The sequence below is a fragment of the Musca autumnalis genome, unplaced genomic scaffold, assembly GCF_047663935.1.
Source record: "Musca autumnalis isolate F117 unplaced genomic scaffold, ASM4766393v1 scaffold_4, whole genome shotgun sequence".
Classification (NCBI taxonomy): domain Eukaryota; kingdom Metazoa; phylum Arthropoda; class Insecta; order Diptera; family Muscidae; genus Musca; species Musca autumnalis.
This window is the reverse complement of record NW_027411977.1, coordinates 150,527,217-150,540,967: the sequence shown is the minus strand read 5'-3', so window position 1 is coordinate 150,540,967 and position 13,751 is coordinate 150,527,217. Positions and strand designations below refer to the sequence as shown.

Here is a 13,751-nt window from a genome sequence, read left to right as displayed (position 1 = left end):
AAATAAATTCTAATCTGTATCCTTATTTACCTTTTTCATTGCAGATTCCTGGAGAAAGAAATCTTGTCTATAAAAGTGGCAAAGAAATGTCTGAATTCTAAAACTAGAAATTGCAATTTTCCTGGCTGATACGAAACATACTTTAACATAAATATTGTCCTGAAGGTAGGTGTCCTGAATGTATCATACTATTCATCTGTATAATGAAGGCTATAAAGGTCATGCTAAACGAAACTTGTTTTAATGTCTTTTAGGAATCCAGGCACCCAGCAAATAGCAATAAAACAACAATCGAACAAAGAAGACAGAAAAAAACTCTACTAATAAGGATAAAGTCTGACATTGATATATGTGTGTTTGTGTTTACGTTGGTGTTGGCATTTACTGTGCGAATACGAACAATGGCATTTGTAGAAAGCTAAGACCATGATGTAACTATGACTAAGGCATGTACAATTGGAGATAAATAAAACAGACCTACATGCATGCATTCCTTTGTCCTTCGACAAAAGTTAATGCACTGGCAGTTGTGCAAGAAACACCCACGTGAACATCAACATCACTGCTGTGTTAAACCCAGAAAGCAACTGCATCGAAGAGATCAAATATTCGAAAGAAATATGTTGACTTTTTTAACACAAACTCCTACCACAGACAGCAAAGTTAAACATGAGTCCAAATTGAGGATAAAACAGATTAAATAGTTATATAACTGTGGTCGGCTATTAATACAAAACACATTTGCTTAAGCAAAGAAGAGACAAGAATACTGTGATAGTAGAAAAGGTCTAAGCACACGCATCAGTAAGCCCTATGAATTATCTAGTCAACTGTTCATGAACGCAGAAGTGCTACACAAACTCCAATTGCATACATCCAGACAAATGTGTCAGTACTCAGCACGTAGCAGTCTAAGGACTTAACTGAAATATGGAAAGTTTATCCCTTTCTACTTAACTGGCAGCAACTTTAGAAGCAGTGACTGTACCAACGCGTATTCGTTAAATTTACACTCCGCAACAAGAGGAAATATCTAATTGGAATTGTAGCTCGTTGGACACGTGTAAATGCTGAACTTCAACCTGGCCTAAGCCTTCTGCAACAGCAGTCTTGTTTGTGTTTAATCTGAAAAGTTTTGCATTTAAATTGCATGGGGAAACCATCGAGGAAAACATTTAAAGGATAACATTTGCATGCTGCGCTTTTGCCACAATATTTTTATTACATTGTATAAACAACAGGACACTCCGAGATAAGCTGTTTGGTGAAAGCAAGAAAGAAACGAAAACATTGTGATATACAAAGGCATAACATACAAATGAAAGAATAAAAAGAAATTATCTTTAATTTAAGTTAGAAAACAAATTAATATTTGAAACGACTGTAAAGGCTCTCAGAAAATAATAAAAATATTCTTTTTGTTAGCATCCCATGTTGCATAAAGTCCACGAATATTGTTGTAGACAATATTCATTTGTTTCCCCACAGTCTGGCTTCATTTGAAATTCGAACCCATGTTTGACTCTAATGTAACGGATAGCGTTTATCCGTTCCTTACGCATAAACTAGACATCTATCCACCACAAACACCGCTACCTTTGCTGCAACGGCAACAAGTGTTACCGCCGCCCAAACCCGAAACAGATTACATTGGCGAATTCGATTCGGCCCCCATTGACCCTAACGACTTCATCGAAAGTGTTAGTGAGAGGAACCATGGTAGCGATCACTTCAATCACTACACTACCGTGTCGGACGCGGGGTACAATGACAGCAGCAGTATTTTTGCAACGGCCGCCGAAACTTTCACGCAACGCAGTTTGTATGGGGGCCTCAACTACACCAACTCGGACCATCAACAATATCCCTGTCAGAAGTTATACAATCCCGAAGACCACGAAACTCTTGTCGAGTTTTGGGTTTGTGGAGTCTGTCTGAATGTCGTTGGCATTCTGGGTATTATTGGCAATGTGATTTCCATGATTATATTGTCCCGTCCTCAAATGCGTTCTAGCATCAACTATTTGCTCATTGGCTTAGCTTGCTGTGATACAGTCTTAATTATAACGTCGATGCTGCTCTTCGGCATACCGTCCATATATCCCTACACGGGCAACTTCTTCCTGTACTATAACTACATCTTCCCCTACATATCGCCGGTGGTGTTTCCCATTGGTATGATTTCACAAACGGCCAGTATTTACATGACGTTTACGGTAACGCTGGAACGTTATGTAGCCGTCTGTCACCCGTTAAAGGCCCGAGCTTTGTGTACCTATGGCAGAGCCAAAATCTATTTCATAGTCTGTGTACTGTTTGCAACGCTCTATAATTTACCACGGTTCTGGGAGGTGGTTACTGCGAGTACCAAGTACGACGATATTCCGGAAATTTTGTACTGTGTTAGACCTTCGCCGTTGCGCTCCAATCCAATGTACATCAACCTGTATATTAACTGGTGTTACCTGATTGTAAACTACATTATACCCTTCCTAACTTTGGCCATACTGAATTGCCTAATCTATCGGCAGGTTAAACGGGCGAATCGAGAACGTCAACGGCTGTCACGCTCCGAAAAACGGGAAATCGGTTTGGCGACAATGTTGCTATGTGTGGTGGTGGTGTTTTTCGCGTTTAATTTCCTAGCCTTGGTGGTGAATATATCGGAGGCCTTCTACAACTTTATCGATAACTCACTGACCAAAACCAGCAACCTGCTGGTGACCATCAATAGCAGTTGCAATTTCCTTATCTACGTTATATTTGGCGAGAAATTCAAGCGTATTTTCCTGCTGATTTTTTTCAAGCGCCGCCTCAGCCGCGACCAGCCCGATCTTATACACTACGAAAGTTCAATATCGAACAATGGTGATGGCACTTACAATCATCGGTCTTCGGGGCGCTTCTCTCGTCACGGTACTCAGCGTAGTACAACCACCACCTATTTGGTAACCACGTCGGGCAATAGTACACTCAATAATGGTCGCATGATGAAAAGTGCCAGTTCACCGGGCGTTGTAAAAATTAAGCGGGGACGAGCGCCATCGCCCGGTCCCGTTGTCTATTATCCGGCACGCGAAGTGCAACGCACTTCGCCGATTATTATGTCGAATAATAATTCACCTCTAGGTTGTGATTGGATGGAAACAAAGAATGCTCAGCTGAATTCGGGGTTCTGAGTTTCTACATGCTCGATATTTAATCTCGCAGATATTTACAACTACGAGTGCCTAGATTTACATGCTGTAGCCTGCACACATTACATCCGAAAATGTCAGAATACATTTATAAGTAGTCAAAAACCCACATACCGTACACGTTTGATGCGATGGCAACACACATATTTATTTGTAAATATGTATTAGTAATATTACAGCATAGCTTTAATTGATATCATAGATATAGACCAAAATACAGTTCCAAACTTAAAAGAATTTTTAACTCTAAGTCTATAAATAAACAATTTTACTAATTCTTCTCTTTGTATATATTGTAAATGATATGTAATTGATTATTATATTTGTTTATGAAGCTTTCTATAATTCTAATAAGCATATACCTGTTCTATATTATATAAATTAATTTATATTTTTTTCAATATTTTGCTTCGTACGAATCAGAATTATATATCGATTAGTTATAATAGTGAAGAAAGTCACATCAACAACTCAGGATTTGAAAAATAAAGTATTTAAATGAGTCGAAAGGAAGTAGAAATGCAAATATGAATGTATGTACGTACGTACGCACGTATTTTATAATCATTTGAATACCGACATCACATTACTTTGTATTGAAGAAAACAATCATTTCAATATTGATTTTATGTCAATGCTATAACCTTTCCTCAAAACAATAATAATAACGAATATACTAAACTGTATCAAAACTAAAGTTGTTTCAGATAATTTGGAGTCAACTGAACAAATTTCGTCCGTTTTTTTGTCTACATTTTATAGCGAAAAGTATTGTCATCCCAGAAAACCATTTGCTGAAATTTTTATATTTGTTGTATATAATTCTCACATACAAATTTGGTATAAAAGTTACATATAATATCACATATATTCAAATCTGAACCGTTTTCAAAATAACGGTGGCACCCAACATTGGACATTAACTGCAATTTAAATAATTTTTATAAAAATATATATTTTTGTAAAAAAAAAAATAAAGAACAAAAGTATCAGTCGGCTTTGACGACAAAGATATACCCTCAGCCTGTGTGAATTGAAAATTGCATCTACAGTGTCGGCCAAAAAGTACCCCCTTACTAGACTTTTACACATAGACAGTATTGTCAAGACAATAGCAAAGTTACACACCATTTTCACCAACACATTCATAATTTTCTCTATACATATTTAAAAATGTATAAATGTATTTGTGAAAAAGGTTTGTGTTTTTGCTATTGGCTTGCCAATACTGGCATTTGTAAACGCCGGGTTAGCACATTTTTTTAAAATGACATTTTTTTAAGAAAACAACGTTGTATGTTTTGTATTTTTCTTTTTATTTATTTATATCTTTATTATTGGAAAACATTTAATAAACAAAAGTAAAAATTCAAAAATCATTTTAGGTCTAAAGCAACAGTCCTTCAGCAACAGCGAGTTCAATGTTGGCGTTTTAACTTTTTGTCGATATGAATGGTTTTTTGCTGGTCGCCGACAACATAAGCCGGCCTCTACCGCTCTTCTGTAAATCGTTATTTTGCTAATTTTAAAATCTAAGCGATTTTTTATTTGACCAGAAGAAGCTATTGCATAATTTTTTGATGAATCGGTTAATGTTTTGGTATAGCCCCCTTATAGCGATACCTCATGATTTTCGGTATTTTGAGGATTTAAGCCACATTTTCCTATTAAATTGGCTGTAATTTGATACTTAGGGCTCCTAGTGGTCACAAAACTTTTCCACCAAAAATTGTGGACCTTGGTCCACGTTTGGGTATAGCCCCCATATAACGGTACCTCCCGATTTTCAGTATTTCGAGGATTTAAGCTACATTTCCCGAAAATTAATTATTTCGCCTGAAATAATTAATAATTTAATATACTCTATGACTAAAAGATGTGCTTGTGTCATTCAGAATGAAGGATACGCAACGAATTATTGATTTCAATAGTTTTTGCTGTAACTCAAATTGGATGGTGCTTATATTTGCGACCTAAAATGATTTTTGAATTTTAACTTTTGTTTATTAAATTCTGAATTCGTAATGTTTGTGTTCCTAATGTTTGTGTTTTTCAATAATAAATATATAAATCAATCCCACGGCTGCGGCTTCTTTCGAACCGGATTGACCCGAAACCATAGTGTTTCGGCCAGCGGCTGCCAACCCAGCATTAAACTTATGCTTCTACGTAGGTTTAAATGCTGCTACAACAACAAAGATATAAATAAATAAAAAGAAAAATTCAAAAAAAATATTTCACTTTAGCTGTGTTCCAGAACGTGCAAAATAGTACTATTTAGTACTATTTTTACAATTTTTTGATAAAATGCGTTCCCGTACGACAAAAACTGGCAAAATGTTCTGTTCTCTTTAAACAAAAATGGCTCGGAATGGCTTTCTCTTCTACTATTTTCTACCACACAAATTTGGCTGTGTAAAAAATAGTAAATTGGTCAAAGGCTATATTTGACATTTTTTGAAAGAACGAGAAATAAAAAGTCAGAGAAAATATCAATAAAAAATAAATTTAAAACAAATTAAATAGAAATAAAGCAGTCAACCAACATAAAATTAAGACATTTCGACCATAGTCGTTAAATCGTTTTATAAAAATGCGTGGTAATGAATAACAAAATGTCGCGAAGCTTATAATTATTAAAAAATTTCAATCTTACAGTTCAACTACGGCAATTGTGACCAAGGATTTTCACATTTCCATGTAAAAAAAAAACATAAACAAATATATCCTCAAGTACGGCGACTATCGGTGCACGTCTGCTACAAGAACTTAATTTATATTGTCCTTCAACGTTCAACAATATCTTCGTTGGAACAATTGCTTGGTATATAGAAGCCTAATGCCTTCTTCCAAAGGCTAATTGTTAGCTTTCACACTAACATCACAATATGGAAAGGATAGGATTAGAATTCTATTTTATCGACATGATATATGTCAGTCGATATTTCTCCGGAGTACTGAACATAGATCGAAGCAACATAAATGAGGTTTTTACACAGGCGAAATATCCACATACATATGTATGTGGGCGTATTACACACAGATGTTGAATTCAATCCAATCAAGGGCATATCAAGCACTACTCTATGCGGCCCCCATGGGTAAGATGTTCCATCGATGTATATGCCAAGGTCAAATAATGTAGCTGGATAATGTAGGGGATCCTGTTGGTTTTGAATGTTGAACTGAATGCAACGTTGAGATGTTGCAGATGGTGTTTTTTAATCCGACTAGTTAAAATGCCAACGGTGAAATAAATGATCAAATGTGTGCCTAAACTTCAATCTTTTGCCTGAACTTCATGCTATTTCAATAAATCTTTAGAGGAATTAACATAATTTTTATTGTTGTTTTCATGGTAAAAGTCAATATAATTTATATGGATCTACGCCAAATTGCTTAGAGGGAATTGATGCTTTTATTAGAATATGATTTCTTATGTTTGTTGTTGTCCCAAGGGCGTTCCAAATATGTGTTTGTAACATTGATGGTTGGATTTGATATAACTATGGCTGAGGATTATCACCCGCCTTATGTGAACAATTTAGACCTCCACTCTTTCGATAACGAACATAAGAGATTTGCATCAGATGATGTACATAACATTTGATATAAAAAGGGAATAAATTCAAAATCACAACTCGTTACTATTTATTTTTATTTATTTCTATATGACTTCTGACATTTTTCATTCTTGACGTATTAATTAACTTTACTATATTTTCCGTTCCTGTACTTTTTGAACAAATATGTGTTCAGAGAGCAAATTTGTCAGTTTTCTCTTTTACAATTTTTGCCATTAAAAAAGTTCTGGAACGAAGCTATTGTTTTCTTAAAAAAATATCATTTTAAAAAAATGTACAGAGGGGTGCTTTAGTTTTGGCCGACACTGTATGTATGTACAGATGTATTTAGGGGGGTTTCAGAATTTTATGGCCAACAAAAATATAAAGCTCAAAAGTGTTATATAGGTGGTACCAGAAGGAATAGACCACATTGTCCATTTTGGAGGTGGATCCTATTTTGAGAGTCATTGCGCGTCCACCAGTCATTTCAGTTGGTCATCGCATAATTTAAAGCTTTTGGACCATTATGTCAGGAAGCAAGGACTTGTTCACGAAAAAAATAATATCGCTGTTACCAAAGGATCCTCGAACATGCCTTCATCCCCACTCAAACAAAAATTATGAACTTTTGAAAGTTGTCGTGCATATGTACCGTTGTAAAAGGGGACCTGAGTACAAACTGTTGCAAAAAATCACAACGTTAGATTTTAGATTTATTGAGACTTTTTGTTTTTAGTAATGCAGTATATAATACAATTATTGATGAGAATACTTAAAACTATATTGCATTATTTTGATATCATAGCTAAAAAGTTATGCAACTTGCTTACACATACATACATATACTATATGACGATCATCAACATGTTTATAAACAATAACTTCTTTAAGTGTACAGTGCTTGCTCCCGGCACTCAGAGAAGCTTATAGAGTTGTATCTATGTGTGAATTAACACTTAAAAACTACATTTTTTACTTAAACTAAACCTCCAAAACTAAAAAATTACAATCCGGCAACGACCCACGGTGGCATACCAAGCTGTAAAAAATGTCATAATTTTCATTTCGTTTATTTCTGACATTCAGTTGTAATCAAACCAAACAGACATTTTGGCGCCAAAAATAATCTGAAGTTCCGAATTTCATGCGGATTGAACTTATTTTACGAATTTGGTGTACAATAAACATCAAATCGGAAGGAAAATGTGTATGAGAGATATATCCAAATCTGAACCGATATAGCGTGGCAAACTTATTTTTAGTCCGAATTCCGTAAAATTTTCCAAATTTGATTTAAATGGGCGTAAATTTTCGAGTTTGGCCTATCACTTACATGAAATCGGACGAACATATATATGGGAGATGTATCCAAATCTGAATCGATTTCGATATGATTTGCCACAAAGGTTTTCAATACCAAATTCCGTCACATATTTCAAATTTCATCAAAATTGGACATGCATAGCGTGATTGATGCACCAAATACCTAAAATTGGGCGGAAATATATGTGGGAGCTATGTACATATATCCAAATCTGAACCAATTGCAATATAACTTGGCTAACTTATTTCAAGGCCGAATTCCGTCACATTTTCCAAATGTCATCATAATTGGACAGAATTTGAGTGTTTGGTCCATTAAATTTTTTGAAATCGGGCGAACATGCATATGGGATCTATATCTATATATGGACCGATATTTATCAAATTTGGCAGATTAGTTTCTAGGCCCATTATAAACATCCACAGAGAATTTTGAATATCAAGCTTGCCCCTGTGATTTATTGCCTCAAAACCCAGGCTTTGGCCCCACAGTGGATTGTTCCGATATAGTTCATATTCGAAACTGATCTATGTCTGGTAGAAATATTGAAATGGAAAAAGTATGAGTTAACGTGCACAATATTTTGCGAAAAATTTTAACTTTTTTAGGGGATGTACCCAAAGGAGTGGTCCAATGTGGCCAATCTTCAACTTGATCTAAGTTTGGGTAAATCCGTTCGAGATATATCGTGCGCTCCAGCCAGATACTCGTAGACTGACGGACGGACATTGCTAAATTGACTCCAAATTGTGTGAAACGGGTATCGTCCATACATACATACTTGGGGTCTAAAACCATTAATTCGATGAGGCCCTCTTTAGGGTATAAAAATACGTTCCGATTTTAAGTATTTAACAGGTTGTTTCCGACACCTCCGAATAAAATTCGCTATAACTGAGGACAAACTGTCCTCATAAGACCTTTTATGAAAAATATCGATAACTTTACTGACATCGGATGTTACTGAAATTATTTTGCAGGAATGTTGTTGAGAAGTAAAGCAAGCCTTCCATACAAATACCAATATATTTTGTTATTGTGTTGGTTTTGAAACACAAACATTTTTAAAGTTTCCCAACATACCGGCCATTCTGAATTTATAAAAATTACAAAAAATAATGTGTTTATACGAAATTCTACAATTACACGATCAACTAAATTCCAGTTTTGTTTATTCTCCAGTTGGTACACAAGCATTTACAATTTATTTTAATATTTTCTCAAGTAATGTTTTTTTGTTGGGTTGTCGTTTCTAATAGAAACAATTTATGTATTGATCCACCCCTGCTAGCATTTGGAAGTGAGTTTCTCACTCCGTCTACAAAAAGCAATCGCAATCGGCTCTCATTTTTTGTAAAAGAACGAGACTTTAGAATTTTACAATAACAAATTTATTGCAGTCCTGTTTTGATCGTCCTCAATAACTACTTAGGGTCAACGAAAAAGATGGAAATGCGATTATTGATTGTTTACACAAACAATCCTTACGGCGTACGACTATCGCGTGGGCAGACACTTACTATGGCCTATGCAGACACATTACGGCGTACGATTATCGCGTGGGCAGACACTTTCGATTGTTTAGATTCATTTATGGCGTGTACAGCCTTGAACTAATATAAGGCATTTATCAATCTGATGTTTATATGCCACTGTGGTGCAGTGGTTAGCATGTTCGCTTTGCACTCGTAATGTCCCGAGTTTGATTCCCAGGCCAGACAACATAACATTTTTAAAGTGACAAAGTTAACGTAGACTACAATTTCAACAAAGAATAGTTCTTTGAAAACATATGTACGCTGGAAAAGTAATTACAATAATAAAAAACAAGTAAGAAAAGTCTATAGTCGGACGGAGCCGACCATGGGATACCCTATACCACTATCCCTGGACAATCGCTCTCCACGGAACTTCTTTTCAATGATTGTGAAAATTTAATTATCAAATATCAGAGATGTAATGTATAATACTTATGACCAAAACCAAAAAGTTATCTAGCATGTCAAAGACATTTTTGTAGCAGGAAAGGAAAATTTAGTTCACACAAACTAAAATGTAATGAAACCCACTTATGTAGTACTACTACTTCCGTTGTTTAACCGCTACGTTATTGAAATTTTTACCAATTTCACACAAAAGTTTCAGTCCATTTAACCCGCTAAGTATTATCTGATCTTCACGTTGGTTTGTGCGCTTCTTCTTCATCATTATTATTACGGGTTATTATTTTGACCAAAAATTGGTTAGAATTTTGTTTTTGGTCCATTTCATCCCCTGAACATTTCACGATCATCACCAAAAACTAATCATTTCTATTCTGGCCCGAACCCAACCTCCTTAAAAAATTCGTTACCATCGGTCCATAATTGCGACCTTAAGCTTGTTTACAATTTTTAATGGACGGACACACATCGCTAAATCGTTTTATCTCGTCGAGATATGAATTTTGGCATACCAAATAAGGGGTCTAGGACGAATATTTCGTGGTGTTACATAAACTTTTGGAGAGACAATATGTAGCATGGGATAAAAATGTGGTTCTCTACACAGAACCCATTATATATTAGGCAGTAGGCCCGTTATCTAGCAAACACTTTATTGCAATTTACATCAGAGGAAAGGTCAGTAGTTTTTTGTCCATATGTAGGCTACTTTGCGAAATATATATGTCCTCAAAGAATTAAAATATCGACCAAAAATAAAATTTTTATATTTTTCACCCGCTAAAGAATATCAGATCATCATTCAAAATTGTAGGCATCTTTTTCGACCTATACTCTTACCCGGTGCAAAATTTCGTGACAATTGATGTATAATTGCGACTTCTAGCGAGTTTATTATTACACTACAAACAAATAACGGAATATATTAGGCTGTAACTCTGATATCTGATCATGCACACCAACATAACTGGCATCAATTTAAAGGTCAACCGTTCCAGTTTCAAGTATATCTCACTTGTCCGGAATGTCACTTCCAGGAATAAAGATATAAGCTGTATATTAAATATTTTCACAATTTTCACACAAAAGTTTTGGTCCATTTAACCCTCTAAATATTATCCGATGGCCATCTCAAATTGCAAGCTTCTCCTTTGTGATATACTCTTACCTTATTTAAAATTACGCGTTGATCGGACTATTATTGAGACCTACAGAGCCGCTAGAAAAATGGGTTAAATATTATGTTTTTGTCCATTTCACCCGCTAAATATTTCACGATCATCACCAATAAGAATAGGGATCTATTCTGATCTGAACCCGACCTCCATACAACATTTCGTGACGATCGGTCCATAATTGCGGCCTGGAGCGTGTTTACAATTTATAATGGACAGACGGACGGACAGACACACATCTCAAAATCGCTTTATCTCGTCGAGATATGAAGATTGGTATTCCACATTGGGGGTCTCCGACGAATATTTCGCGGTGTTACATGAATTTTTACCAAAACAAACTTATAATACCCTTTTCCACATTGTGGTGTAGAAACAAAGAAAGAAAAATAATTTTTTTTTTTTTCGTCACAACCAATTTTATCGCTAAACTAACAGTTTTGAACTCACGATATCGACTATCACTAGTAGTATCTTGGCCGTGGTTCATTTCTTCCCGCACGGTTAAACTTCATCGATAAGAATGCGCGCTCGCAGGCGAGTGTTTCTATCGCTTGGTAGTGACTACATCAGGTAATGTGCGATAGAAAATGCTGGCAGGGACCATACTAGTTGCTGACATTTTTCAAATGCTCGCCACAAGTTTCGAAGATATCCTTTTTGGCAAGTGTTTTTTCTTGTGTTTTTCTTTTGTTCGAAAACGATATCATTTTTGTACATTTGGCGAATGTTGTTTCTTCACAAGAAAAACATCGAGAAAATTTTTACTTTGGAAACTTTTTTGTTTCAAAAAAAAAAATTTTATGTAGTTTGTATAAAATTCCCATTTGTTTTTTGTTTTCAAATAATTTCGATGTAAATGTAGGTTTGTCCTCGTACTTACTAAATGTTGCTAAACACACATTTTCGAACTTGACGTGATTCCTATCTCAAATTTTTGAATACTAAAGCGATTACAACAGCCGGACTACAACTTTGGTTTACAACTTTGGCGATGATGCATTTGAAATGTAAAACATTTTAATGGTGGTGAAATCTGAAACTCTTTTTTATTTACAGACAGAAATTGGCATTCAAAGCTAAAAGTTAGGCAAATTTATATATTCATTTATCGTTTGCTCTGAAATCTGCGAAACTATAATTATTAGTTAGTAATAAATAATGTTTCGGATGTAATCACAAATCCTCCTCGGTTCACCCTCTTTAGTTTGAAGATACGCATGAAGTTATTTTTGTCCTTTACCTGGTGAATTCATTTGTTATTTATTTATCATCATCTGATTATTTCTCAGTAAAACAAATTACAAATTTCATACATCTGTACGTACATACATACTCGTACATACAAATTAGTTGAATTTTTGGAATATGTCTTTCATCATGCAAACCTTAAAATATGCAAACAAAAGGTAACTCGTAATAATGTCCGATTCTATCAGAATTTTCTACTTCTTGTTCCTGTTATTAGTTTTTGTAAAATTAAATTTGCATAATTGTTAATGTATTTGTTATCCGATTAACATAGGCGTAGCAGAGGCAAACTTGATTTTATGGACACGTGAATTATTATTCATAATGAATAAAGAGACAAATTATAGCAAAAAAATCACAAAAAAATCATGAAACGAATACAAATTTATACAGGGAAAAGTGCATACATTAATAAATTATGACTGATTTTTCTTTTCCGCTGAACGTTATCTTGAAATACACGAAGTGAAATAATAATACCGCTTTGCTACGTCTATGACAATAAATTTGTGTAAATATATTTATACTACAAATATACATAGTTACAATTCTGTAGGTTGAAATTTAAGTACATACATAAATGAAATTATTAAATGTGTTTGTGTATAATTTGAGAGATTACATCTAATTGTTACTAATGTAAGTAAGTATTTAAGGACATAATGATGAGATTATGGAACGAAATGAATAAATGACAAGAATTTCAAGATTAAAACTTGTTTAGTTGTTTTAATTGGCGACAAAATGTGTAGATGAAAAGTTTAAAAGTGGTGAGTAGTAGTATTGTGTATCTACGTATATAGCTTATTTAATTGTAAAGTGTACTAACTGAACAAGAAACGCATATTACCATATTATCATAATATTATACAAATACGAAATACAAAATGTAATTATTTCTAACATATTTTTGTTTATACATTTTTATAACTAAATGTTACTTGTTTTTCATTTGAAATTAAAGAAATCCCTGATGATGATCATCGACGATGATCGAAATATTGGAAAAATAAATAAAAATTAAAAACAAAAAAATCGTTTGTTTTTCAATTTCTGACCTGAAAGCCAAACAAAACAGCAAAAAGATAATAAGTCCAAAGGTCAACGATAATTACACCAAAAATTATTATACAAAAATAAAATATCTACATTGTCTATCTTTCGCATACGGCTGTCTGTACTTAATTTCTATTCAAGTCAACCCAGTCTCAAAGTGTCTTAATGCTTCATAAATTAAAAAAAAAATGTTGATTTATGCCAAACTGCAAGTAAATAAGCTCTAACTCATTGAGTTC

The 13,751-nt window shown here is 34.4% G+C and overlaps 1 protein-coding gene across 4 annotated transcripts in view; it reads left to right on the top strand.

The window, feature by feature from the left end:
- FMRFaR (FMRFamide Receptor) overlaps positions 1-13,171 on the top strand; it is a 191,088-nt gene extending 177,917 nt beyond the window's left edge. For all 4 annotated transcript variants that reach the window (XM_073980591.1, XM_073980593.1, XM_073980592.1 and 1 more), the window contains 2 exons: positions 45-165; positions 255-13,171. In XM_073980591.1, the coding sequence (XP_073836692.1) occupies positions 1,515-3,179 (1,665 nt within the window). In that variant the 5' untranslated portion in view covers positions 45-165; positions 255-1,514 and the 3' untranslated portion in view covers positions 3,180-13,171. The remainder of the gene's footprint in view (positions 1-44; positions 166-254) is intronic.
- The last annotated feature ends 580 nt before the right edge of the window (positions 13,172-13,751 follow it).